Source organism: Pezoporus occidentalis, unplaced genomic scaffold (assembly GCF_034315485.1).
Source record: "Pezoporus occidentalis ecotype Australia unplaced genomic scaffold, CSIRO_AGI_Poc_V1 ctg292, whole genome shotgun sequence".
NCBI lineage: Eukaryota > Metazoa > Chordata > Aves > Psittaciformes > Psittacidae > Pezoporus > Pezoporus occidentalis.
In genome coordinates, this window is record NW_026914852.1 from 290,459 (window position 1) to 317,673 (window position 27,215).

Genomic DNA, 27,215 nt, shown 5'->3' on the forward strand with positions numbered 1-27,215 from the left:
GGAGGGACTGGAATTTCAGCTGAACCCAGGGCTTCTTGTAATGTGCAGCATGTGAGTCCCTGCACAGTGGTGCTGAGCCCCTTCCTGCCTCTTACATTCCAGGGTGCAGCAGCGGGTGCCCTGGGCCACATGGTCCTTCCACACCAGTTCTGTTGTCCTCTCTGTTGTAAACTTTTGTTGCTGGTCATTAATAAAACATTAGAATTCTGTGTTGGTATCTCTGGGCCCAAGGTAGGGTCACAGAAAGGGGCCAGGTTCTGGGCTGGCGCATCCCTGCTACAGCTGCTTTTTCTGGAGCTGTGGTGGGAGCCTGGGTGAGGCCGCTGCAGCAGCACCAGCTCTTTGCCCTAGGGCACAGCCGGGTGCTGGGCATGATGGGGTTGCCCCGGTGCAGGGACAGCTCTGGCCGGAGACGTTTGTTCTCCCTGCGGGAGTTTTTTGCTGAATTCACTAGAAATGGAACCAAACCGTGCGAGCGGCCCTGGCTTGGCTGTGCTGGGCTTTCCGGAGAATGAGGTTACAGCATTTGCACTGGGAGGGTGTTCCGGCAGTAACCACCGAGCAGCGGCGGGGCCCGGCCCTCCCGAGCCCGGCAGAGCCGCTTCTCCCCCAGCCCCGCAGGCGGGTTCCGCGGAGCAGTCGTTTCCCCCCTTCCCGTCCCCGGAAAGACACCGGACACCGGAGAGGCGCGAGGCCGCCGCACGTTTATTGAGGGCAGAGCACGGCCCGGGGCGGGGAACGGCGCCCCTCGGTGTACCGGCGCCACCGTCACTCCTTGAACTTCCACTCCTGGCGGCACATGGGGCAGTGCTGCTGGACCTGCTGCGAGTTGAGCCACTTGAGGATGCAGTGCATGTGGAAGCAGTGCGAGCACTGCCCCCACACCAGCGGGCAGTCGTCCCCGGGCACCTTGCCTGCGGCGCGGAGAGCGCGTCAGCGCGGTACGGCCGGGCCCGGCCCGCCCCGCCCCGCCCCGCGCACTCACAGTCGGGGCAGCAGCCGTTGAACGCCATCCGGCAGATGCCGCAGTTCTCGTCGTTCGCCACCCACAGCCAGGACGCGACCCCGTGCCAGCTCCGCACGCGCACCCGCATCGCCGCCGCCAGGGCCGCGCCTCCGCCGCTCGAACACCGCCTCTTCCGCTTCCGGCGGCGGCGCAGCGCGGCCGGAAGTGCAGGCCCCGGAGCGGAGCCGCCATCATGGCCGACAAGATGGACATGTCGCTGGACGATATCATTAAGCTCAACCGCAGCCAGCGCGGGGCCGGCCGGGGCGGCGGCCGTGGCGGCCGAGGCCGGGGCGGCGCCACCCGCGGGGGTGGGCCCGGCCGGGGCGGCGTGGGAGCCGTGCGAGCGGGAGGCGGCGGCCCCGTGCGGAACAGGCCGGTGATGGCCCGGGGCGGCGGCAGGAACCGGCCCGCGCCCTACAGTCGGGTACGGGACGCGGCGGCGGCGGCGACGGGCGGGAGCGGGGCCGCCTGCGGGGCTCGGCGGCGGCGCGGGACGGGGAACCGGGCAGGGCTCTTCGGCGAGGCGGGATGGGGCGGGCGGGTGGCCCTTTGTCCGCTCCCTGCGGCGCGGGCAGCGGGGCCGGCGCTCTGCGGTGCCCCGGCGCCGGTCAGCGAGGTACCGGTCTCGTTGCAGCCGAAGCAGCTCCCCGAGAAGTGGCAGCACGACCTGTTCGACAGCGGCTTCGGGGCGGGGGCCGGCGTGGAGACCGGCGGGAAACTGCTCGTCTCGAACCTGGACTTCGGTGTCTCGGATGCGGACATCCAGGTGGGGGCTCGGGAGCGGCGCCGCGGGGGATGTTCATGGGGGGTTTCATTCATAGCGTCGGGGTAGGGCACACCAGGCAGCCGCGGGAGCGCCGCAGGTCCTGCTCCCTCCCTGCGCGGACAGAAGAGCCCCGGGTGAGTTAACTCTGCATCAGTGGTGAGGTTTGTGCCACGAGCCCTCATCCTGCAGCGGCTCTGGTGATCCTGAGGGGCTGTAGTTGGGAGCAGCCACCATTGCCTGTGGGGCGCTCATGGTGTTGTAGGGTCTCTGCCATGGCGCAGGGGGGAAGGTGCTGCTGTTTTGCTGGATCCAGCCACAATGGGAGAATTGACCATAAACTGCTCAAACTCGAGGTCTGTGTAGTTGCAGCGATGCCGGAACTGTGCTGCGTGTACAGCCGCACGCCCTGGGTGTACAGGTCCTGGTTGTGTAGCTTTGCTGAGTGTTGAGGTGTTCCATGGGTGTACCTGGGAGGAGTTATCTGTGAGGGGTTACCTGTGGTACCCACTGTGTTGTTTTCTAGCCAAGTGACGTCCTGTGCTCGTGTCCCTTCTTTCAGCCGTGCTTTGGGTAAGAACCTGCTGGGTTCTCCTGGTTGGGTGTCGCTGTGCTCTGTCTCCATACCATGGCATGGGGCTCCCCTGGTGGGGAGGGCACCGGCACCAGCAACACCTGCGAATACCGGGGCTGTATTGGTTCCGTCATGCTGTGAAGCGCTTTCTTTTGGAATGGTTTCTGGTCCTCACATCCTGACCAGGGAAAGCAAGCAACTGCAGCAGGCAGCTGCCTTTGTTGTCGGTTAATTCATTCGGTTGCTCCGTGTGCCAGTCTGGCTGTGCCTGACGGATTGGAAGGGAGCTTTTTGAGGTCACCTTGTTACTGGGTAATGCACTTAAAACCTGCCCTTTACCCCTGTAAGTGCAGATTTGGTTTCCGTAAGTGTGTTGCTCTGTGAAGTGACCTCAGTGTGACCAGCTCGTGTGCTTCCTGCAGCCGTTGAGATTCACTTTTTCTGCTGTTGGCTCTGACTGATGTGTGGATGAATTTCCACTCAGGGTTATTCAGCAGCAAAGTTGATTTAATGGCTTTGCACCTATTTGTTGTTACTCATTCTATAACGGAGCGCTGCCTCAGGTGTATGATGCCTTGCTTTGTTCCTGTGTTAGTCATGTCACTAACAAGGTTCAGCAGGTGTACAGCAGGCAGGAGTGGCTGGAAGGAGCCTCGGATGTGCGGAGCTGCGCAGCGCAGACTGAGCCTGGCTCTGGGAAGCTGCTGATGAGTGCTGGGAAACGTTCACCTCTGGTGCATGAGCACAGGGAGGAGCAGAGCCGCAGCCCTGCTGAGCACGGTGTGCTGGGGAGGTGAAAGACGTGTGGTGCTGCGGCCACCACAGCGGGGCTGCGGTGGTGCTGCGGCCACCACAGCGGGGCTGCGGTGGTGCTGCGGCCACCACAGCGGGGCTGCGGTGGTGGCTCCACAGTGGGTCCAGCAGGAGGTGACTGTTCCCTCTGGGCAGTAATGGGGCAGATATTGAGCTTTTGAGGCATGGGGTGCCGGGGTACCTTGTGAAGGGGACATGTCCTGTTGACATCTCAACGTAGCACCTGCGAAACAAAATCGGTGGCTCCATTTGCTGCCTCTTCATTTCCATCCTTTGGGGCAGCAAATGACGTAGAAGTGTAGACTGGTTTGGGTTGAAAGGGAACTTAAAGCCCATCCAGTTCCAGCCCCCTGCCACGGGCAGGGACACCTTCCACTAGAGCAGGTTGCTCCAAGCCCCTGTGTCCAACCTGGCCTTGAACACTGCCAGGGATGGGGCAGCCACAACTTCTGTGGCACTCTGTGCCAGTGCCTCAGCACCCTCACAGGGAAGAGCTTCTGCCTAAGAGCTCATCTCTATCTCCCTTCTGTCAGTTTAAAACTATTCCCCTTATCTTGTCACTACATGCTCATATAAAATGAGACTTAGTTCAGTAGAGGATGTTCTTCATCCCAAGTTTTGGGGTATATTCCTATGGGCTGTGCTTCTAAATTGCACCTGATCTGATAAAGATTTAGTTGGGGGAGAAAGAACTTCAGCACAATGAAACTGTGGCCATCTTTATATGTGTTCATAGGCTGTTCTTCCTCTGTGACATGGGTCTGGATTATTTTTATTAGTCACTCTTTGAGTCAGCCTCAAGGCAGCGTCCCTTGAGCCTACTCTGCTGCTGTGAACATGTGCCTCACATGTGGTGAACTTGAAGTCCCTCTTGGCTTTGACACCTGTGGCACCTCCCTGCTGGGGTTGTGCTCCCTCTTTCACTGGTCCTTTGTCTGAGTTGTCCATAATGATTTGAAAGGCACCTCTGGTGGTGTGCGTAGGGATGGGCCGGCACCATCCTGGGCTGCGCAGTGTTCGCGGCACTGACGAATGTCTCTGCTCTTCCCCTCTTTCTCAGGAGCTCTTTGCAGAGTTTGGAACCTTGAAAAAGGCAGCCGTGCACTATGACAGGTCTGGCCGCAGCCTCGGGACAGCGGACGTGCATTTTGAGAGGAAGGCGGATGCGCTGAAGGCGATGAAGCAGTACAATGGCGTCCCCTTGGACGGTGAGTGCGTGGCCGTGGCGCCTGCCAGCACCTGCATCCCTCCTGCACGTCTCCTGCATCCCTCTTGTACCCCACATCCTGCTCATACGAGCCCCCGGGCTGCTCTTCTTGCAGGGCGCCCCATGAATATCCAGCTGGTCACGTCACAGATCGACACACAGAGAAGACCAGCACAGAGGTGAGTGTTGAGCACCCAGTGCAGGGCAGGAACCTGCCTGGGCCCTCTCCTGTGGAATCTCTGTGGGTTAACCACCAGCCACTAAATCAGCTGCTTTTGAAAACTGGCAGTGTAAATAGAGGTGGCATGACCAGGAACCGCGGGGGTTCGGGATTTGGTGGTGGTGGCGGCAGCAGGCGAGGCACTCGTGGTGGAAACAGAGGGAGAGGCAGAGGAGCTGGAAGAACTTCCAAACAGCAGCTCTCCGCAGAGGAACTAGATGCACAGCTGGATGCTTACAATGCCAGGGTAAGTGCTTCCCACAGCATCTCCTCCTGGGAAATGTGGCAGCCCAGAGTCAGCAGGAAGAGGTTTTTCATAGAATCCCAGCCTAGTTTGTGTTGGAAGTGACGTTACAGCTTACCCAGTTTCAACTCCCTGCCATGGGCAGGGATACCTTCCACTAGAGCAGGTTGCTCCAAGCCCCATCCAGCCTGGCCTTGAACACTGCCAGGGATGGAGCAGCCACGGCTTCTCTGGGCAGAGAACATTTTCCAGGTTTTGGGATTAACACCAGCTCCCTCTAAAGGCAGGCAGTGCCTCGGTGCAGTGTTTGGCTCTGCTCTCCACAGCAGTTGAGCAGCTGCTGTTGCTGGCAGCTGGGAAGCTGTTTGCAGGACAGCTGCAGTGAGCAGTAGCTGCAAACAGAACCCCCAGGGATAACGGGCTGTGAAAAGGGAAAAGCAAAAGGCAAAAACAGGAGTCTCTGCCCTGTGGGTGGATTAAAATCTTAATAGAGAACCGGGGTCGTGTGTGTAGTGTAGGAATGGGTGAAGTCCCAGTGAGAGTGCAGAGTGGGATGAGTGGAATTGCAGATGGTGGCTGGGGGAGGGGGGAGGAGCAGCGCAGCAAATCTCACTTGTGCCCTTCTGTTGTGGGGCAGCTGCCCTCTGGGAGCTCCAGGGCCGGCAGGGGTGTGGGAGCTGCGTGTGCCCCGCGGTGACGGCTGCTCTCATCTCCTCTCTTCCAGATGGACACCAGCTAAAGCGGCGGGCACAGGGAGGATGCGGCTGTGGCTCCTGGCTCCTGGCGGGGCTGTGGCCGCCACCTGGGGATGGGATTTGTTTTATTTTCGTTCTGGGATAGGTTTTAAACTCCTGTAAAGGTTTTTTTTAATTCCGAGCAGACCCGTTTTGTACCGAGTTATTTTTGGGATAAATTTTACTGTTGCTGTTGGGCCGAGGTGGCTTTTTCACCTTCGCCGCAATAAACTAGAACCGTGTCTAGAGCTGTGGATGCCGCCCCCCGCGCGCGCCTTCCCGCGCCCCGCCCTGCGGCGCTCTGCTCCTCCGCCCCAACTCTATGGTCGGCCCCGCCATCGCGCGGGAATCCCCCCGGGCCAATCAACGCGCCGGGCTGTGGCCGGAAGTGAGGCGAGAGGCTCGGATAACGGGAAGTGACGGGCGTGTCCCGGAAGTGCGGGGGCGCGCGGGCGGCTGGGCGGATCCCGCGGCGGTGTCAGCGGAGCGCGGTCGAGCGGCGCCGGTAGGAGCGGAGCGGGCGGGGCGGGACGGGGCGGGCGGGGCGGCGGGCACCGGGGAGGGGGAAGGATCCGGCCGCGGGGCAGCGCCTCCGCCGCGCGGGGTCGGGTGGGGCCGGGCGGGGCCGGGCCGGGCGCGCAGCACCGCCTGTCCCGGGGCCGCGGCAGGATGCGGGCCCGGGGCCCCCAGTGCCCTTGTGCGACCTTCCGAGCGCCGCGGGAAGGCGCTGGGCCGCTCCGGGGCAGGGCTCTTGGGGCGCGGAGCCGCGTTAAGGGCGAAGCGCGGCCGGGTTCGGGGGTCGCGCCCCCGCTGGAGCAGGGTCTGCTCCCGGCCTCTTCCCGGGGTTCCGCCGCTGCCCGCGGGGCGGGGGGAGCCGGGGCGCGGGCCCTCGTTTGCCTTGAACAGGTTTTCCATAAATAGTTTCTAGTCATAGAATGAGGGGCTCGGAAGGTTTCCTTCCGTGTCAGGGCAATGAGCCCCTTTGTCCCCGCGGTGCCGCACGTTAAAGTAGCGGGGGCATCGCCGTGCGCGGAGGCTGCAGCTCGGCTCCTCCGAGGGGAGTCGGCCTCTCCGGCCTCCCCAGCTTCGCAGCAGGTCTGGAAGTTGTAACTTCCTTTCACTGAGAGGAGCTCCCAGTCACGTGAAGGGGGCGAATTGTTGTTGCCTTGAGGGTTCGGGCCGTGGCCGCGCTGCTGCTGCTCTGCCCGCCCGGGTGCTCCTGGTCTCGCTCAGCAGGGATGGTTTCGCTGCCGTTCTTCGTTGTACAGACGGGCCACGAGCCGGTGGTGTCCGCGCTGCAGCCGTTACCTCGGTGTGCGTTTGCACCCTGGGGACAGGGTTGGAAGATTCACATGCGGAACTCTGCTCACTCCTCTGTTTTTGCTCTTGACAGCTCCTGCCTTGCAGGTGCGCTGCGGAGCAGGGCTCTGCCACCAGCAAAAGGGAAAACTAAACCAAAGCACGACATGTCCCAGCTGCCGAGTGCCCGGGAGGCAGCAGCTGGTCCCAGCATCCTTTATCCCAGCGCTGTGAGGGGATTCGGGAGTTCTGCAGGATGCTCCCACACAGTGACTGGTGCAGCGGTGTTATCTGGGTGTCCCCTTGGAGCCCAGATTCCCGGGTGGTGTCAGAGGCAGCCCTCACCTTGGGAAGCATCAGCGGGTCCCTTTCAGCCCCTCACCTGCTGCTGCCTTGGGGGTATCCGAGCCCCATTTATTCCTGGTCCCCCTCGGTGGTGCCGCTGTGTGCAGGGTGGCAGCGCAGCCTGGGCTGGGTACCGCAGCTCAGGCTGCTTGACCCCGCAGTGCCGCAGCGGCTGGGATAAGCAAACAGATCCGGCGCAATCCACTGGAAATGAGCCCGGCAGAAACGGCTCTGCACTGAATTCCAGCCGAGCGGCTGCCTGAGCCTCCCCTGTGCTGCGGGAATGAGGAAGGCTGGGATGCGGGATTGGCACGTCTTGTGTCCGAGGCTGCCCCGTGGCCTGTGGACATCCGGAGCCATTGGCTCATGAGGAGGCTCGGACTGACCCGGCTCCCACTGGTGCTGCGGGCTCTCGTCCTAGGCTGAGGGAGCCGCTGCTCACCGCTGCAGACGGGCAGGGCTGGTCCCCCGCAGTTTCCCTCTTGGGCAGGAGATGGGGCTCTCGCATTCGCTGCTGCCGGCTCCTGGCTCCTGCGCCGTAATGCCGACAGAACCCGTGAGGAACGGCTGGCCTGGCAGAGGCAGTGGATCCCCAACGGGAAGCGATTCGGCCTCCTGCTGTCTTCCGCAGGCTTCTGTGGCGCCGGGCACAGCTCAGGGGGTGCCTCTTGCAGAGCAGTGGAGGCACCAGCTCCAGTGTTCAGCCACTTCGCTGAGCCTCAGGAGCCAGAGAACCACCACACACGGCCCCTGAGCATCTCCTTGGTGTCAGGAGGAGTTGGTGAGGAATATCCTTCCAAACACGCTGAGGCCTGAGGCTGAGCTCCGAGAGGCAGCAGGGCCTGGGGCAGGTCAGCAGCATGCAGGAAGGCTTTCCCTAAGGAGCTGAGCCCTTGGCAGGGCTGTGGGCATGTCCCTCTCCTCCATGTTGGTGCCCTTGTGGGGCAGTTCTGTTCTCTCCCAGCAGTGCAGTGGCTGCTCATTCACCATCCCAGGCTCTGGTTTGCTGACCTGAGCTGTAATAACAGCTTTGTCCCAGAGGCTGAAGGTTGAGGCCGAGGCCCTGATGATGGTTGGGATGTGCTGAGTTCTCTGCCATCTCAGAGCTGGTTCCCACCACTGCTGCTCCTGGGGAAGCCTGATGGAAGAGCCAGACTGGGGTTTGTGTCTCCAGGGCTTCCCCAGGGAGCTGCACCCTGCCTTGGCCTGAGCTGCCGTTGATACAGGGCTTTGTGTTGGTCTCAAGGGCTGTTTTCTCTCCCTCATGGGTTTCCATTGTCTTAGCTATCCCGTGAGGACCTGGGTGGTTCTTGAGGAACCCATGGAGGGGGGTGATTGTGTCTTGAGCTCTGGATCCCAGGGTGAAGGCTAGAGATGCAGGAATGGAACCAAAGAGCTGGGCCTGTGGGGTGTTGGGTTTTGGGGTTGTTCTGTGCCCTCTGTGGCACGGTTATTGCTAAATACCTGCGGTGGGAGGGGTTACCCCAACGGAGCTGCTGTGTGGGAGGAAGCTGTTACCGGACTATTGCACCCGGGGTTGGTTATCGATGAGCGGTGGCTCCGGGTGAGACCAAAGAGTGCATTTCTCAGCCCCACAGGGCCTGCAGGACATGAGCTGCTATTTCAGCTGCCAGAAATCAGCACTCACACCATGGCTGCTCCTGTGTGAGCATCATCCAGACCTTGTGCCAAGCCCTTGTGATGACCCCAGAGTGTCACACCACCCCCCACCTTTGGTGATAAACCTTACTCAGGCTTTAATACCCAGAAATACCAGTTGCATCCATTGCAAGTGTCCTGCCCCCAGACACACCAGGAGGCTGCCAGGCCAGGACAAGTCTGTTCTCAGGTTTGGCAGTGGGCAAGGGGGAGGGAAGGAGCCCCAGGAGCTGGAATGTGCCTCACCCCAGAATTGGAGAATTTGGATCTTTTCAGTTGGAAAAGACCTTTAGGACCATCAAGTCCAACCGTTAACCCAGCAGTGCCAAGGCCACCACTAAACCTTGTCCCGAAGTGCCACATCTACACGTCTTTCAGATCCTTTCAGGGACGGTGACTCAACCACTTCCCTGGGCAGCCCGTTCAGTGCTTGATAACACTTTTAGGGAAGAAGCATTTCCCAATATCGACCCTAAACCTCCCCTGGTGCAACTTGAGCCCGTTTCCTCTTGTTGTGTCACTTGTTACTTGGGAGCAGAGACTGACCCCACCTCGCTACAACCTCCTTTTTGGTAGTTGTAGGAATGAGAAGGTCCCCCTGAGCACCTCAATGTCTCTCTTTTAGTGAGGAGCCCAGAGCTGAACACAGGATTTGAGGTGCAGCCTCACCAGTGCCCAGCACAGGGAAACAGTCCCTGCCCTGGCCCTGCTGCCGCACTGGTGCTAACACAGGCCAGGATGCTCTTGGCCTTTCTGGCCACCCAGGCACAAGCTGGCTCTTACTCAGGCACTGTTGACCAGCAGCGCCAGGCCCTTTCCCATGGGCAGCTTTCCATCTGCTGTTCCCCAAGCCTGGAATTGCGTGGGGCTGTTGTGACCCAAGTGCAGGACCCAGCACTGAGCCTTGTTGCCCTCAGCCCCTCAATCCTGTGTCCTGGCAGAGGGGCTGGTCCCGGTTCTCCCACCCCCTTTCCTTTCTCCTCTGTGTTTGCTGACACATCAGCTGTAGCCTTCTCTTCTGCAGAGGTGTGCAGAATTTCACCTCCTGTGCCTCATTCCCTCCTTTGCCATCCCCAGCAAAACAGGCAGGATATTTATGGCACAAGAGGTGAGTGGGGCCGGGGGGCAGCTCCGCTGTGATGGTCACTGCAGGTGTGGGGAGAGGCGGCTGTGCCGCGGGTGCAGGTCACGCGTCAGCCTGTGTTCAGGTGCGTTGCGTGTGTTGTGCTCCTACCAAATGTTGCAGTTCTTGATCCATGTGGAAGCCAGATGCTGCAGCAGCAAGTGCAGCCCTGTGGTCTGTTGTGAGTTGTTTGTTGGCGTGTTGCTCCATGCGGGACTATTGAATGGGGGTGGGAATGCCAGCTAATGGCAGAAACACCTGGATCTGTCAGCAGGTCACTGGTGAAGGGTTTTGTTTGCAGAGCTTTGTTTCCAAAGCTGTCACTGGAAGTGTTTTAAGACTTCCGAGGGTCCAGGCTGACGTTTGCTGTTGGTGCCGCTGGGCTCAGCACCCACAGGAGCACCAGGAACCTCCGTGGGTGCCGCTGCCTTGTGCAGTTCTTTACCTGGGTGCTGGCATTGCCCCCAGGGTTAGGGTTGGGGTTAGGGTTAGGGTTGGGGTTAGCAGCGGTGATTCCCGGTGGGAGCCTCCGCAGCCGAGCCAGGCGCTGCGGTTTCGATCCCTTCTCTGGAGACACGGAGCTTCGGGAAGGGCCGAGTGGGGGCTGCACCGAGCAGGAGCCTCGTGCTCCTGCCCCGGCCCCCAACTCGGAGCGGCTCCGAGGCACGAGCTGTGAGCTCTGCGCTGCAGCAGAGGCTCTGGGCACTTGTGCCAGTGGTGGGGCAGGGCTGTTCTCAGCTGGAATTGTACGTTTTAGAGAGCAGAACTGAACTGGGGTTGTTGTGGTCTCAGGTTTATTACGAGATTGCCCGCTTGTCTTGTGGAGCAGCGCATCCTCCCTATGGCTTTGGGTGTTTACTTGTTCCAGCTTATGAGTAAAGCACCGAGGCTGAATTTTCCCCTCTCTGTGGGCCTCCATGGGCTGAACATGAGCCTTGGTCTGGAGGAGCCTGCAGGGGCTGCACCAGAGGCCTTGGCAGGGCTTTGTCCCTGCAGGGGCTGTGCCACAGGCCCTGGGCAGGGCTGTATCCCTGCAGTCACGGTGCTGAGGAGGCCTGGCTGGAGCAGGTGGGTGCAGTTTCACTTCTCCTTCCCACTGCAGTGTACGTGGTGCGTGTGAGGATGGCAGAGCAGGAGCCCACAGCCGAGCAGCTGGCCCAGATCGCAGCTGAAAATGAGGAGGACGAACACTCTGTCAACTACAAGCCCCCTGCCCAGAAGAGCATCCAGGAGATCCAGGAGCTGGACAAGGACGATGAGAGCCTGCGAAAGTACAAGGAGGCGCTGCTTGGTGCCGTCACTGTGAGCGCAGGTGAGCCGAGGACGTGGCTGTGCCTCGCTCAAGCTGCAGCTCCATCAGTCACCTCCTGCCTCCTCCCTGCTCCCGGCCAGGAGCAGAAAGACATGTCTGTGCTCCCTGGGCTGATCTCCAGCCCTTGGAATAAGGTGCAGGAACTGCAGGTGTCACACTGCCCTTAGAGGGGGCTGCTCATGGGGACACTGTGGGCTGGCCCCACATGGTGGGGACCTCGGCCAAGGGGGACATTCTTCTCACTGATTTTCTTGCTCTTTCTAGAAGAGCCCTGGAAGGAAAAGGGTTTGTGTTGGCTGGTTTTAGGGAAAGGTGTTTAACAGCCTTTGCACTTGTCTTCTAGATCCCAATGCTCCAAACGTGGTGGTGACCAAACTGACTCTGGTCTGCACAACTGCCCCGGGCCCTCTGGAGCTGGACCTGACAGGTGAGCCAGGGAAGAATTCCAGCCCTTCCCAGGGAGAGCCACTTGGAGCAGAGCCTGTGGGAGCCACTCCCTGTTGGGAATGCCTGTGCTGCAGGCATGAAGGGTTTGTCCCACAAGCCTAGGCTGGGGCCTCCGCAGCCCTGTGCGGAGCAGCCGTCCCACTCCAAGGGTCACCGCCTGCTCCTGCAGACACTGTCCTCAACACCCCAGAGCACAATACAGAGGGACCCTGAGCAACCCTCTCCCTTCTCTGTAGGTGACCTGGAGAGCTACAGGAGGCAAGCATTTGTGCTGAAGGAGGGTGTGGAATACCGGATAAAAATCTCCTTTCGGGTAAGAACGGAGGTCTCAGAACAGAAGAACGAATGAACACTGGGATGCTGCAATCCCAGAGGGATTCCTGACCCCAAAAAGGGGGGTGATGGGGGAAGCAGTCTCCTGCTGTGGTGGGGTGGGCCATGTGCTGAGGAGGTTTGAGCCTCCACCTTAGTGGAAGATGTCCCTACCTGGGGCAGGGGGTTGGAACTGGATGAGCTTTAAGGTCCCTTCCAACCCAAACCAGGCTGGGATTCTGTGGATGTCTGCACAGTCCTTGCTTGTCTCCCTGCAGGTTAACAGGGAGATCGTGTCAGGGTTGAAGTACATTCAGCACACGTTCCGGAAAGGAGTGAAGAGTAAGTGCTGCTCCGAGGCGGGTGCTGCTTGTGAGGGGTTCTGCTTCGTCTGCTGGGGGGGCAGCCAGTCCCAGGCACCGCAGGGTGATTTGTGAATGCTCCCGGTCTGTGTGGCGCAGCAGCACCCACAGCACCCGGCTGGACACGCTCCTGCCCGGGGAGCAGCTCGGTGCTGGCGGAGGGAGTCGCTCCCTGCAGCAGGAGCTGTTCCTGGAGCAGAGCTGTGGATGTGGGTGACTCCTCTGTCCTCAGAGCTTCACTATGGCCTGTAGCTGTCACAGGCCTCGCATCTGCTTTAGCCTTGCCCCAGTTGCAGGGGAGGCTCTAAACCAGGCGCTGTGCTCCACTCTTGTCTTCCTGTAGTTGACAAGACCGAATACATGGTTGGCAGCTACGGCCCTCGAGCAGAGGAATACGAGTTTCTGACCCCCATGGAAGAAGCCCCTAAGGGAATGCTGGCCCGGGGCAACTACAATGTCAAATCCAAGTTCACAGATGATGATAAGACTGACCACCTGTCCTGGGAGTGGAACCTGACCATCAAGAAGGAGTGGAAGGAGTAGCCCTTCCCGAGGCCAAACCCCAGAGCGCGTGAATCAGACAGTGGCTACCGTAGAAATTCCCCCCTGTACCAAAGTGCTGACATTGGAACCCTCCTCCCTTCCCCCCACCCCATTATGATTTGACCAGAGCTCAGTTTTGTATTGTGCCCCCTCCCCAGAGAATCTCTGAGTGCATTGTCCAAACCCTGCTGTCTGCATCTGGTCTCCAGCTGCCTGGCCTGGGCCATGCTGCTGGTGCAGGGCTTGGCGCCTTCCTGCTTCCCACCTGCCCTTATCCCGGTAGGTGCTGGAGGGGAGACACCTGTGCCCTCATAGCTCCTGTGCTTGGCCTCCTGTGCACAGCTCAGGGTAGTTACTGCCTCCAGCAGCTGAAGGACTTTGATGCCAGGCAGCTCCTGACCCCATGTGTTGGCTCAAGTCATGCTCAGCCTGCCCCTCCACCCCGCCGGTGGCTGGGAGCTCTGGCAGCTTCATTTGTGGATGTTCCCTGTAACCATGATGCCTTAATGTGTAACACGGATCCTCTAGGGAGGGGGCCCTGCCCCTGTTACACTTTTTAATCATGTCCCCTGGTTTTGGCATGGCGCTCATCTCGGTCACGCCCCTCATGGGTTATTAGGTAAGAGTCACAACTTCCCGCTTTGCTGCTGGTCCTTCCTCCCTCGAGACGGGACATCTCCAGAGGGAGGGTGGTGGGTGACGAGGGCACGGGAGGCACCGGCTCTGCCGTCACTTGCGTCGCTTCCTGTCCCCTCACACCCCGGCAGCCGCAGTGACTGCGAGCACTGAGGTTCCAGGCCAGCGCCCACCCTCCTGCCGGCTCTGGGCTGAGGATGGACTTGGCTGTTTCTGCAGCTGCTCCTGACACGGTCAACCAAGAGCTTGTGATGGACAGGCTCCAAAGCGGTTAATGCCTTATGTATCTGTTCTGCCTTTACAACCTGTGCCTGGCCTGGCGGCAGTTACTGCCTTCACACTCCGATGCCGCAGCGGTGCCCGGGGCTGCGCTGTCGGTGCCTGGAGTGGAGGAGCCCTTTGGGACCCCTGGGCCGGACAGGCCCGTTCCCGCTCCACAGCCGCCTCTTGGGATCAAACCACACTGAGGCTGTATTAGAACCGGGACCAAGTACATGTGGCTTTCTCGTAGCTACGTCTCTGCCTCTAACTCCCCCCTGCCCTGCCCCTAGAGAGGTTTTTGTTCATTTGATTTGGTGCAATTGTCTGTAAGTCCTAGACCCGGGTTAACAGGTTTGGAATCATCGTCTGCTTCTCCTTTTATGACAGTAAAATAAAACCTTTGAACTGACTGCCCACCGCGCTCTGCTTCTGCTCTGGGGCTGGCGGGGAGGGGGGATTCTGCCAATGCCCGGGGCAGGAGATGGTCCCTGGGCTTAGAGAGCGTGAAACGGGACGGGGCAGCGGCCCTGCTGCGGCACGAGGAGGGCGTGGGGCAGCGGCAGCTCCGGGGGCGCTGTGTGCTGAGCCCCGGCTCCCCGGACATTCCTGCACGCGCCGAGGAACGAAGGAGTGACCGGAGCGGGAGGCGCCGCCGCGATAAAAGCGCGCGGGTGTTTGCGTTCGGGATAAGGAAAGCGCAGCCCGGGAAAGCTCTTCATGAGCCCCGCAGCGCTGGGGGGAGCGGCCGCTGCTTGTCCGAGCCTCGGGCTCTGACCGAGGGGAACCGCCGAGCGCCGGCACCGGGAAAGCGGCTGCAGCCGCAGGGACCGGCCCGGGACCCGCGACAGCGCCGCCGGAGCCCGCGGACGCGCCGGCCCCGCGCGCCGGGACGTGCCCCCGCCGGCACGTGCCGCGGAGCTCCACCCCCGCGAGCGCAGGAAGCGCCGCCTTTCACTTCCGGGTCGGGTCAAACGGCGGCGGCCGCGGGCCAGTCAGAGTCCACCACGCTCGCCTGGCCGCGCGCAGGCGCAGTGCGCGCCGCCGGGGCCGTCCCAGTGCCACGTTCGAGGGCACGCGGCCGCGCGGAGGGGGCGGTGCCGACCAACCGCGGGTGACGCAGCGCGGGAAGGGGCCAGGCGGCGGGCAGGGGGCGTGTCCTGCGCGGTAACCAATAGGAGCCGCGCGACGGCAGGATCTGGCGCGCTGGGCCAATGGCGGGCGGCGGCGGCCGGGGAGGCGGCTTTATAAGGCGGAGGCGGCGCCGCGGCCGCACGTCCTGGCCCGGCCCGTTCCGACCCCGCCGCCGCCATCAGCGCCATGGCGGGGCTCTGCGCGCTCGCGGCCCTGCTCTGCCTCCTCCTGCTGCCGCCGTCCGTTGCCCCCGAGGAGGAGGACGGGGTCCTCGTGCTGCGCGCGGACAGCTTCGAGCAGGCGCTGGCGGAGCACCGGTACCTGCTCGTCGAGTTCTGTGAGCGCCGGGAGCGGGGGGGCTCTGGGGCCGGGGCTCCTGGGGGGGGTGGGGCCGGGCTGGATGGGAGCGGGGGGACCCCTCCCGGGAGCGGGACCCGCCGGCGCTGACGCCGCGTCCCGCAGACGCGCCGTGGTGCGGGCACTGCAAAGCGCTGGCGCCCGAGTACGCGAAGGCGGCGGCGAAGCTGAAGGCGGAGGGCTCGGAGATCCGGCTGGCCAAGGTGGACGCCACGGAGGAGGCGGAGCTGGCGCAGCAGTTCGGCGTGCGCGGGTACCCCACCATCAAGTTCTTCAGGAACGGCGACAAGGCCGCTCCCAAGGAGTACACGGGTGAGCCGGGAGCAGAGGGCAACGACGTGGCGCCAGGTCCGTGTCCCGGCCCCGTGCCCCCGGGAGCGCGGCTGTGCCCGGATAAGGTCCACTGGGGCTGAGCGGCGGCCGTGCTCAGCAGGTGCTGTTCTGGGGCGGTGGGAATGGGGCTGCCGCTGCAGGCTCCTGCGCTGGAGCTGGGGACATCCCTCCTGTGAGGTGAAGCAGATGGCTGAGGTTTGTGTAGGAAAGTGGAGCAACCCAAGCCCGGGTTGTGGCTCAGCTTGACTTATTTAAGCAGTGAAGCTCCCAGAACTGCGCCAAAAGCTTGAGTGGTTGGGAAAAGGAAACATGGGATGTAAACTAGAGGTGTGAGGAAGACCAAGAGCAGCGGGATCCAGCTAAACCAAACCTTGTGCTCGGCAGTGAGCTGACCACCCGCATTCTGTTTTGGAAAGGGAGAGGGGAAGCACTCGCATGGGAAGCCTGCTCCTGTAGGAGTGTGGTCATACTGGTCAAAGTTTAAGAAGGTGCTTGGCCGGGAAGGATGGATTCCGGGGAGCCCCTTGTACCTTGACTTGGCCACTGGGGATCAGCAGAACCGCCCTGGGAGGGAAGGGGAGAAAGCTGTGTAAACGCTGTGTTGGTTCTGCTGGTGCCGGGGTGGGGGTCGGGGTGAGCCGGGAGGCACAAAAGCAAGCGGGTGCCCCTGTCCCCACAGCTGGCCGGGAGGCCGAGGACATCGTGAGTTGGCTGAAGAAACGCACGGGCCCGGCTGCGGCCGCACTGAGCGACGCCGCCGCAGCTGAGGCGCTGGTGGAGTCCAGTGACGTGGTTGTGATCGGCTTCTTCAAGGTAGGGTTTGTGCTTCCCTCCAGGAAGCTGTTGCCTGGGCAGCGGGGGGGAGGCTCTCCTTGTGCTGTCCTGCCCTACTTGATCTTCCAGTTCTCTGGCAGGTGAGCCCTGGGATCTTTGTGCTGCGCTTTGGTGTGTCCCGTGTGAGACACCTCTCTCTGTTCTCCAGGATTCGGCATCAGAGGCTGCAAAGGAGTTCTTGCTGGCAGCTGAGGCTGTGGATGACATTCCTTTTGGGATTTCCTCCAGTGCTGATGTCTTCACCAAGTATGAGCTTAGCAAGGATGGTGTGGTCCTCTTCAAGAAGGTACTGGTTGGTGCAGCGCATGAGCACCACACTTGAGTCCTCTGCCTCTTCTTACCTTCTCTAATTAGTTAGACTCAAAGAGGGCAGTCCTGGATGAATCCATATCAGTCTGACTGTTTCCAAGCCTCAGAGCTGGGCAGGCGCAGAGAAGTGGAGCCTTTAGTCAGCAGAGAGAAGCCTCAGCAGCTCCTGGCCCTCCTGAAGCTGCTGGGCTCCGGGTCCAAGCTGTGGCTTCACTCGAGCTGTTTCTTGGCTGTGGCTGCAGTGCAGTAACAGCCCGATATTTAAAATACTGCTGGCTGTAGGCAGTGAGGTCTCCAAGCTACTCCATGTTCACTTGCAGCTTAGCAAAGCTGCTTTAACTCATACTCGAGATCGACCTCTGCTGTAGGCAGTCGAGGCTGCATGCAGGAGTTGTTCTGTGTCTGGCAGCGCTGTGGGTTCTGCAGGAAGTGAGTGATACCAGTGGAGTTCCTAAGAGGATTTGCAGCTCCAGCTGACTTAGGCTGGGGCGGTTGGGTTACATGCAGGGGGATCTGGCCATCTACAGAGTCAGAAATAAACTTACTCATGCCTTTTACTATCAAAATCCTAAACCACTGGCATGAATTTTTAACTTGGAGAGGACAAGTAGATGTTTTTTGGACTTTGTGGTACCACACACATGGGTGCAGTGGGGCAGGATAAAGCTGCTTTGGCTTCAGACTTAATAAATCTGTCATCTAATCGGTCATTGTTCTGACCAGTTTGGTGTAAGACAGGCTGAGGAGCTGAATGAATTCCTGTCACTCTTTGTTCAGCTAAAATAGCATGTTTGATTCCAGTACACCTGAATTTGCACTTTTGGTGTTACAAGCTTGCAGACTTCAGCTCTCAGACAGGGGGCCCTCAGATTAGTGTGGCTGAGGGTGCAAGTAAATTTCCTGCTGTGTGGTTCAGAACACCAGAGCTTTGCAGCTCAGGGAGTTGGGGTGAAGGGAGCAGCATTTTGTTCCTGGCTGACTCACTGCCTTTATCGTGCTCTTGCGCGCAGCTCTGTAAGCGACCTCCCTGCATGCTCCGTTCATGGCCAGCGCTGGGCTGAGACTGCTGCTTGCAGGGCTTCTCAGCTTTGGCTTGGGGGTGCCTTTGGGATGAAAAGCAGCTCTGCACCCAGCAGCTCTGTCAGGTGTGTGGGGAGTGGGAGGAGCCGTGGTCCAAAGGGCAGTTCAGGAGCTGCTGGGTCACTGCAGGAGCGCTCTGCTCGGTGTGGAGAAGGCGAGATGTGGATGCTGCCTCCCTGGTCCTGTTTTAGTGCCATGTCAGGAGAACTCTCAGATAAGCCTGTCACATTAAGGGGGTCTTTACCCCAGTAAGGGGTATCCAACCCCAAACCAAGGTGGAAATGAGCACCAATGCTGACAACACTAGGGCATAAGAAATAGTTTATTCTACCAGCAGTTCTGTGTTTGGACTCTGGCAGCTGGTTGGGTTTGTTGGATTGGCATTCTCCTCTTGCTCCCTGTGGAAGCTGTGCAGACCTGCAAAGACCCTTGAAGAACTGCTGAACGTCGCCTTAGCACCTTCGGAATACTCTGAAGTGTTTACAGAGTTGATCTCCAATGTGGAGGGTGTTGCTCAGCTCCTCAGCTGACGCTGCTCTGCCTCTTCCAGCAGGAGGTTATCTGAGCCCGGGCTCTTGCTGTGCCAGTGCCTCGGTGCTGCCCAGGCACGGGACTACCCTGTCCCTCCACATCCTCTTTAACCTTGATGGGCCTCCACAGCTGTTCCCTTCCCGGCCTGCCAGGGAGCTTCTGAGAACCTGCCCAGGGCTGCAGGTGATGTCCTGCTCTAAACTGGGCCCTGGCACCTCTCCTGGCCTGTGTTAAACAGGTGCCCTTGTCTCTAACAACAGACTGGACCAGCCCTGCAGAGCCAAGTCAGTGCTGCTCTGTGCAGTGACCGTGGGCTCAGTTGTCACACTTCCCACAGCACTGGTTCAAATGTGTGTCTGCTCTCACGTGGCTGATTCCTGCAGCAGAAGCTGCCTGTGCCCTGGGAGCTGCTTGCTGTGGAGCATCTACCTGATGCCTCCACAACGTTGAGGCTCAAGTCCTTGGACCTGTTTCACGTGTTGCTGTGTGACTGTGCAGAACAGTGCCAAGATTAAGCTGTCTTGTAGCTGCTCACCTTTTGCTGCTGGGGGCATGGTCTAAGGCTTTGCTTGCCAGGAAGATTTATACCTTGATCCGGGTGTTATGTGAATATGTGGTGACTTTGTTAAGAGCCAGAAGTCTGCTCTGAGCAAGTGCAGCTGAGATCTGCTGGGGCAGTGACTCTGGTGGGATCTGTGTGGGATCTGAAGTGTTCTAATGCAAGAATTTCTGGGTTTGCAGTTTGATGAAGGCCGCAACAACTTTGAAGGGGATCTCACAAAAGATAATTTACTGAACTTCATCAAGTCCAATTCGTTGCCTCTGGTCATAGAGTTCACTGAACAGGTTGGTCTCTAGATACATGGTAAGGCCTCTTCCCATTGCCACCACATGAATATATCAAAGCTTAAATTGCAGATTGTGTCGTATCTTGGAGCTGACACTAGTCTGGGGTTATGGAGGAGTGTGGAGAACACAAGGGAGTGGAGTCAAAGCTTCTGCTCAAAGTCCTCCTTTAACCTGGAGGCTCCTATGGCTTGCTCAGAATACCAGACCCAAGCTGGTCTTGACACCAGTTTGCCTCTTCCAGAAATAAAGTTTGTTTTCTATTCCTCAGACTGCTCCTAAAATCTTTGGAGGGGAGATCAAGACTCACATCCTGCTGTTCCTGCCAAAAAGCGTGTCTGACTATCAAGAGAAGCTCGACAACTTCAAGAGTGCAGCTGGGAACTTCAAAGGGAAGGTGAGATGGGTTTCTTGCATTATGAGTTAAGTGGCCACCTCCTGCAGAGGAGTGCAGCACGGTCTGTCGCTCTCCATTTCACAGTTGTGGAGCAGGACTTGTAGCAGCTCTCACTCTGCCTGTGCCTCATGGTGAAGGTGACTGAGTCACTGGCTTGCACAACTGCTGAGGCAATAGCAATCAACTACAGACTTTCCCTCTTGTGGATGTAAATCTGACCCAGCCCTTAAATCAGGGCCAGGCTGTGCCCGTGCTGCAGCTCGTGTTTGTGCTCTGGCAGGGTGCCCCCTTCATGGGCTTGGAGAAGGAAGAGTGGCCAGTTCAGCCACTACCTGTGGGAGTGTGTGTGTACTGTGTTGTTAGCCAAGAGGTGCTCATCTTCACCAACTGCCTTTGACTTTTTCCTCCAAAGATCCTCTTCATCTTCATAGACAGTGACCACAGCGACAACCAGAGGATTTTGGAGTTCTTTGGCCTGAAGAAGGAAGAGTGTCCAGCTGTGCGCCTGATCACCCTGGAGGAGGAGATGACCAAATACAAGCCGGACTCGGATGACCTCACAGCTGACAAGATCAGAGAGTTCTGCAATAAGTTCCTGGAGGGCAAAATCAAGGTAAGGAAGAGAAGTGCTGCTGGCAAAAGTACCAGGGCATGAAGACTGCGGGCCAGGGAGCTGGCACCCGAGTGCAGTCGGAGCTGCCAGCAGTCTGTGGAAGGTGTGAACTTGTGCAGCCCAGTTCAGAGCTTTCAGCTCTTGTCTCGGGAGCAGGCTCTATGCAGCTTATACCAGAGGTGACTGTTTGGTGAAACTCAGCCCTGTGGGAATGGCAGCAATATCACTTCCTTCCTGTGGAGCTCAGTGGCAGCTCTCTGCAGAGCAGCACCTGATATTCCCACTGGCTTTGGATGGGGAGGAGACTTTATGTAGGAGAAGAGGAAGTGGCTGCTTCAGTGCTTGCTCACAGCCTGTGATTGGGGTGCTGAGGTGGGTGGTTAAGCTCTGGGTTGCCAGGATGATTGCGTGTGCATTCCAGCAGCTGTGTGGCTATCTCTGAATTTCACTTCTTATTCTAGCCCCACCTGATGAGTCAGGATCTTCCTGATGACTGGGACAAGCAGCCTGTCAAAGTTCTAGTTGGGAAGAACTTTGAAGAAGTTGCTTTTGATGAGAATAAGAATGTCTTTGTGGAGTTCTGTGAGTATCTTTCAGCAGCTGATTCCAAGTAACTGGCATGAAAGGAGTGCCAAAATTCCGCATGACCGGGATTAGGGAGGAAGCACCCTACAGGATCTAAGCTGCAAAGGGAGTGCCCTGGCTGAAAAGACGTGTGTGAACTGTCTGTGTGGGCACTTGGGGGGGGCTGGTGGTCGCTCATTAGGCTGCTGGTGCTAACTGGCTTTCTGTAATTAACAGATGCCCCCTGGTGTGGTCACTGTAAGCAGCTGGCTCCGATCTGGGACAAGCTGGGAGAGACCTACAGGGATCATGAGAACATTGTCATTGCCAAGATGGATTCAACAGCCAATGAAGTGGAGGCAGTGAAAATCCACAGCTTCCCCACACTCAAGTTCTTCCCTGCAGGCTCTGGCAGAAATGTAAGGAGGCAGCTGACCAGGGTGGTGTAATGAGGGAGCCCCAGGAACACTTAGCTGCCTGCTGGAGCTGGCTTGGATGAGCCTTTGGGAGGCCTCTCCACTCTGTCAGGATAGAACACACCAAGTCTACAGAACATGAGAGACCCTGTGTGGGAGCTGGGCTGTAGGAAGGAGTTTGGTGGGGGTGGGAGTGGGGAAAACAGGGAGCATAGAGGACAGTGTGCTCATCTGCAGGCTATTCTTTCCTCGCAGTGATCTCTGAAGTCTAGTGCCTGAGCTGTTTTCCTTCGTCTCATATGGGTGAAGGTGAATTTTTAAATTCCCTTTTGCTTGGCATGTTGACTTTTGCTCAGAGAGAGAATTCTCCTCCCCAGGCCTGTGGTTCTGTAGGTGCCCGTAACCATTATCCTGATGTTTTTCCCTATGTAGGTAATTGACTACAATGGGGAGAGGACGCTGGAAGGCTTCAAGAAATTCTTGGAGAGTGGAGGTCAGGACGGGGCAGCAGCTGATGATGTGAGTAATGTGAATGTGGCGGCAATTCTGGGCCTTCAGAACAAGGAGTGGGGGTCAGACCTGGTGCTGGGCTTCTGTCCTCTGTCCCAGATAAGATTCTGGGTGGTTCTGTGGCAGGAAAGGTATTGCTGGTGATCAGCATGTTCACCAGCATCAAATTTTCAGTTGCAGCCTGGCTGCCAGTGGCTTGTAAATGACACCTTTCATTGGCAGCACTTCAGTTGGGTGTGAAATAAATGCTTTTCAGAGGCCTAAACAAACGTGTGGAAACAGTTGGTGAAGCTGTAAATGTTCACAGGCTGTCTCTGGCTGTTGTGCAAACTGCTGGAGTACTTTAGGGGCTTGTTCTTTACTGAGAAGTCCTGCTCAGCTCTTGAAACTTAAGTAGTATGATGCACATTACGTGTCCTGTGTATCTAGGGTGGAGGCTTTTACAAGTGAGGTACCAGCTTCCAGGGGTTTCTAATACGTAATGTCCCAAAGACGTTCAGAGCTCTTGGTGGAAGTCTCTGGGTGTTTAACATGGCAGCAGAGAACAGTGAACAGATCAGATGTACTGTTCTAGGATCTGCCTAGTGCACCAGAAACCAGCAGCTGTCTGTAACCTTTTACAGGATCTGGAGGACCTGGAGACAGATGAAGAAACAGACCTTGAAGAAGGTGATGATGAAGAGCAGAAAATGCAGAAGGATGAATTGTAAACAGAAGACTGATCGACATCACCCAAAATATCAGACACTAAATTGGCTGCTGTTATGCAGCCCAGCGAGTCAGAACCATTGAGATTTAAAGCAGAAGGTGAATGACTGAAAATCCAGGGATTGGCTTTTAAAGTAACACTTTCCCCTCACTTGTCTGTACACTCGACTCTTTTCTGTTTGGCTTTTGAGAAGGGATCTGTCACCAGGGAGCCGGCCCCGCTGCGCTCCTCCTTAGTGGGATGTACTCTTTTGTACACAGCTTTTGCTTGAAGTATTCTGTTCTTGTGGGTAGAAGCCGATTGTGAAGCCGCAGCACGAGCCCTGGCTCAGCCTCCTGGAGCTTTGCCACTGACACCTCCCAAGAAAGATTTTTATTTTTTTTTTCCCTTTGTTTCTTTTAAAACTGCAGCCTGCAGCTGATTCCTGCACCTGGCAGGGTCCTTAATGCTCTCAGCAGCTCTTCCCTGGAATTGGCCTTCAGTGTAGGTAGGCAGCCTGGTGAGAGGTGTATATGCAGGTGCTTCTCTTCATGCTGGCCAGATGTTTCCTTTCCCTTCTGCTTTAAGACACTTGGAGATGACTATTCTGATCACCCAGAAGGGTGGAGTACTGTGCACTGGCTGTGGCAGGCTCTGGGGTGGAGGTGAGCGCTCGCCAGTGCAGGCGAGACCTGGCTCTGTTGCCATCCTTTGATCAAATGCAAGACTTTGCAATCATTTTCCATGCATTATTTGGAGGGGGTCGACAGGGGGGTGGTGTGGGAGGGTCTGATGAGCTGGATCAAACAGGACACTTGCAATTATTGGGGTTTGGGGAGGAGCTTGAATGGGGGAGTGCCTCAGAGGCCTGAGCTGCATCAGGCTGGTTCTTAGCATTCTGCTACAGTAACATTGGAACTCGATTTGTTGGCCAAATAAAGTTGAGATTTTAATACTACTCTGTCTCTGTCTTCTTTGGAATAGGGGTGGATGTTTGCTTTCTCAAAACTCTACCCATGGTTTTCAGAGAAAGGGCACTTCCAAAACACTTGCAGCATTGCAGGTGCCTTCTGATGACTTAACCTAAAGCCGCTTGTGTTGTCTGTAAAGGGAAAAAGCTTCAGCTTGGCCATGTCCTGTCCAGGTTAGACCTGTTCTATTAGCAGTGATCAGACAGGGGCTTGGGCTAGCTGGCCCTCACTGCTCCTGAGCAGTTAACCGAGGACTCTGCCTACGGCAGGACCTGGGGCTGCCTGCAGCAGTGGTGCTCAGGCTCACATGACCCGTGAGCTGCGCTGCTATTTCCAAACCAGTCACTTACTGCTGGAAATATTTTTGTAAGGAAATAATGCTATAAATGTCAGAGGGGAGGGCAGGGTGAGGCTGGAGGGCAACACGTGAGGCTACTGGTGTCTGCCACTGAATGTGGGTGCTTGGGGTGGTAGAACAGGAGCATGTTCCACGTGTGTCTGCAGCTGCAGCCTCTTCTGTGGCTCCCTGGAGCAGGGCCCTGGCATGGTCTGCACAGGCCTTTGGCGCAGCAGAACCAGGGCTGGGGCGGAGGAGGGGGCTCTCCTCATGCACCGAGGCTCCTCTTGGTAGAGCAGGGCATTGTCAGTCACCCTGTGTACACAGCTAATTGCTGTTCCAAGAAAGGAGGCTAAAAGCAGTTCGCTCAGTCTGTTAGTGTTCTGTCTGCAGTAACCTTGAGCAGGGATGCTCAGTGCAGAGATCAATGCGTTTGCCAGCAGATAAACAAGTGCAGGCGGTTCTCTGGTGTGTGCCTGAGCTGCTGCAGGGGCAGAATGTGGGAGCTCTGTGACTCCTGACACGCCTACCTGGACAGGCCCATTGGCACAAACCAGGGCACCATGTGCTTGTGTATCTTCAATGACCAGACTGTGATGGGGAAAAGCACAGGAGAGCAGTTGCTTGAACCCTTGGTGGATCTGAAAGATTCCTGTGTGGTAGATGGGTTTGACAGCTACAGCTGGAGGGTAACAAATGCAGAAGTGTCTGGCGGTGGTGCTGTTCTTCAGCTATTTTCAGATAGTTCTACAGCAGCCTGCCCTCGTGTTAAGTAGGACATTGAACACTGTGGACTGGCATCATGGGCTTCTGGTTCTGTGCCTGCATCAGGAGCACCAGTAGCACTGCTGTGCTCCAATATGCTGGTGCTGATCCTCGTTAGCTGTATGCTGCCTCACTGCCGTGCTGGGCAGCACAGCTCATTCTACTCCTTTCAAATTGTCTGATGCAAGTACAGCAGAGTGACTTAGCTCTGAATGTATTTGGCACCGCAGCTTTGACACGTCCGCTGGTTCCCCTCATTGGTGCTCATGCTTGTGCCTTTTCCCTGGCACACGTGTCTGTGTGTGAGGGCTTGCTGCTGGGAAGCTCTGGTTTTGGGGCTTTGGTGCCTCCTCGGAAAAGCTTTCCATGAAAAAGCCAGAGCAGGTCTGACCCCTTGGATGGGGACATGGACAGGTGGGTGGTAAGATGAGACACCCACTTCTGCCCAAAAGTGGCTGCTGGCCCAGGCAGCTCGATTACGAAGTGTCATGGCAAAGAGCATGAGCTGCATGTCCTCAAAATAGCCCGTGGGAGCCTTTATAACACAGCACTGGGGCAGAAACATCAGTCCTGGGCCAAGGGCCTGCGGGAAGCACATGTGCTTACTGCTGCCTCCTGTGTCCTGCATGGGAGCATAGGGAGAGCTTCACAACAAGGGAGACCCGACCCACCAGGGACACGAGACGGGTGTGAGGGACTGCAGTGGTGCGGCTGCCATCACTCCGCTGCTGAGGAGGGACCCAACACACCAAAACAGAAGAGGAAAAGCAGCACCTGGAGGACAGTGAGCGGCAGGACGAAGCACTGAGCAACGTGCGCCTCCTCTCCCCCCGCAGTGCCTGAAGGCTGCCACCAGCATGAAGGACTATTACCTGGTCTCAATGCCGCGGTACAGTCGGTACAGGCAGAAACTGAGAGCTGCACGCACCGTGCACTTCCCCAATGACATCGTCTTTCAGGACCACATCAGGCAGGGGGACCTGGAGCAGGTGGGCAGGTTCATACGTGCCAGGAAGGTGACACTGGACACCATCTACCCCTCTGGTGAGTGCTGCCGGGGTTGGCAGAGCTGGAATGTGCAGTGGCACACAGGGAGCTGTGTGGCCAAAGCTAGGATATGGCCCCCATCAGCAGGGTGATGGGTTGGAATCGAGTCGTCTTCCTCCCCACTGAGGAGCGGTGCCTCAACATTGCCAAGCAGGGCCCAAGAGAGGCCCACGCCAGTGCCCCAAAATCTTACCCAGCAGCGTGGCCAGTGTATGCTGCAGGAAGGGGGCAGGTCGACCCCTGCATCCCTTCAAGGCACGCTAGGGACCTACAGTGTGGTGGGATCTAGGCAAGCAGCAGTGGGCACAGGCTGGTCTGCGAAGCCCTGCATGGGACCATCCACCCTCTCTGGAGCATGTGCTCCCGCTCTGTTTCTCACAAACACCATCCTCTCTGCGTATCTGGGTGTGTGGACTTGCAGCAGGTCTGTCTGTGGGAAGGCATCGTGCTGTGGTTGCACCAAGCCTCACGAGCAACTGTTCATGGAATGCTGTGATCCACAGTGTGCGGTCCAGAGGGCAGGTTTGTCCCTTTCCTGTGCTTGGCTTTGGCTTCTGCTGTCACATGGACATGGAGACAGGGTCTCAAATGACCTCGAGCTTCCTCCTGTCCATGCCGATTGCTTCAACACTTGCTCCATGAGAGCTTCCAAAACTTGGACAGCACAGAACCCTACACGCACTCTGCCCATGTCCAGTGTGAGTGCCGCCCGGAACCTGGGGCTGGCTGCTGGCCAGGGACTTCTGCAGGAAGGGGCATCTCCTCCTCCCTGGATCTGTCCTGCCTGCCCCAGTGCGGAGGTGGTTGCTACCCCAGCTTGGGTAGGGCGTGGAAGGGGAACAGAAACCTGCGGCAGCTCCTCTTGCTTCCTCAGTCTCTTTCTTTCCCCAAAGTCATCCCCCTGATAACACGGGTTTGCTGCTTCGGTCCTTCCTGGGCCGTGGACACTTGTGAGCTCAGCACTAAGCCTCCTGCCCCGCTCCAGGGCTAACAAACCCTCTCCTTCCAGGCATGGCAGCCCTCCACGAAGCTGTGCTCACTGGGAACCTGGCCTGTGTCGAGCTCCTGGTTAAATACGGCGCCGACATCCACCAGCGAGATGAGAACGGGTGGACGCCCCTGCACATGGCCTGCAGCGACGGCTACGCCGACATCGCCAGGTGAGGAGGGAGCTCCTCGCTGGGCCCGGCATAGCCCCGAGCACCGGACCGAGAGCGGCGGGGCTGCAGCGAGCTCCGGCGCCTCCTCCTGGGGGCTGCCCGGTGTCGGCGGTGCACAGGGGCCTGCCCGGGCTCAGCCCCCGTCTCCTGCAGGTACCTCATCTCTCTCGGGGCAAGCCCGGAGGCCACCACCGACAGCGGCGAGAAGCCCTCGGACCTCATCGACCCCGAGTACCAGGACCTGGTGCAGCTCTTCGGGGCCGCCACGATGGGCTGAGGCGGCGCTCAGCGGGGAGCGGAGCGGGGCCGGGGCCGGGCCCGGGCTGGGCCTGGGCGGGCGGGCAGGAGCTCGCCCGGAGCTGCGCCCCGGGAACCACTTTGTACTTTTCCAATAAACCAAGTGCCGGCACCGCCGGGTCCGTGCGCGGGGCGGGGCGGGGCGGAACCCGCGCGGGGCGGGACG

At 58.5% G+C, this 27,215-nt stretch overlaps 5 protein-coding genes across 5 annotated transcripts; 4 read left to right on the forward strand and 1 right to left on the reverse strand.

Annotated features, from left to right (window-relative positions):
- Positions 1–685: 685 nt before the first annotated feature.
- On the reverse strand, positions 686–1,119 carry ANAPC11 (anaphase promoting complex subunit 11). Its single transcript, XM_062626452.1, has 2 exons — positions 986–1,119; positions 686–914 (listed from the first exon to the last, which is right to left on the reverse strand). The coding sequence occupies exons 1-2, from the start codon at positions 1,092–1,094 to the stop codon at positions 769–771; spliced, it is 255 nt and encodes an 84-aa protein (XP_062482436.1). The 5' UTR covers positions 1,095–1,119; the 3' UTR covers positions 686–768.
- An 80-nt stretch (positions 1,120–1,199) lies between these two features.
- ALYREF (Aly/REF export factor) lies at positions 1,200–5,812 on the forward strand. The gene is made up of 6 exons (XM_062626450.1): positions 1,200–1,433; positions 1,644–1,775; positions 4,220–4,367; positions 4,482–4,545; positions 4,656–4,833; positions 5,555–5,812. The coding sequence occupies exons 1-6, from the start codon at positions 1,200–1,202 to the stop codon at positions 5,567–5,569; spliced, it is 771 nt and encodes a 256-aa protein (XP_062482434.1). The 3' UTR covers positions 5,570–5,812.
- Positions 5,813–5,962: 150 nt separating this feature from the next.
- ARHGDIA (Rho GDP dissociation inhibitor alpha) lies at positions 5,963–14,273 on the forward strand. Its single transcript, XM_062626451.1, has 6 exons — positions 5,963–6,069; positions 11,093–11,302; positions 11,646–11,729; positions 11,986–12,062; positions 12,340–12,403; positions 12,767–14,273. Exons 2-6 carry the CDS (start codon positions 11,113–11,115, stop codon positions 12,964–12,966), a joined length of 615 nt encoding a protein of 204 aa, XP_062482435.1. The 5' UTR covers positions 5,963–6,069; positions 11,093–11,112; the 3' UTR covers positions 12,967–14,273.
- An 867-nt stretch (positions 14,274–15,140) lies between these two features.
- P4HB (prolyl 4-hydroxylase subunit beta) lies at positions 15,141–23,430 on the forward strand. The gene is made up of 11 exons (XM_062626453.1): positions 15,141–15,331; positions 15,457–15,663; positions 16,364–16,497; positions 16,667–16,804; positions 19,180–19,284; positions 19,556–19,681; positions 20,094–20,294; positions 20,756–20,876; positions 21,096–21,277; positions 21,707–21,793; positions 22,408–23,430. Exons 1-11 carry the CDS (start codon positions 15,181–15,183, stop codon positions 22,492–22,494), a joined length of 1,539 nt encoding a protein of 512 aa, XP_062482437.1. The 5' UTR covers positions 15,141–15,180; the 3' UTR covers positions 22,495–23,430.
- Positions 23,431–23,581: 151 nt separating this feature from the next.
- On the forward strand, positions 23,582–27,159 carry PPP1R27 (protein phosphatase 1 regulatory subunit 27). Its single transcript, XM_062626455.1, has 3 exons — positions 23,582–25,589; positions 26,602–26,752; positions 26,906–27,159. The coding sequence occupies exons 1-3, from the start codon at positions 25,403–25,405 to the stop codon at positions 27,027–27,029; spliced, it is 462 nt and encodes a 153-aa protein (XP_062482439.1). The 5' UTR covers positions 23,582–25,402; the 3' UTR covers positions 27,030–27,159.
- Positions 27,160–27,215: the final 56 nt, after the last annotated feature.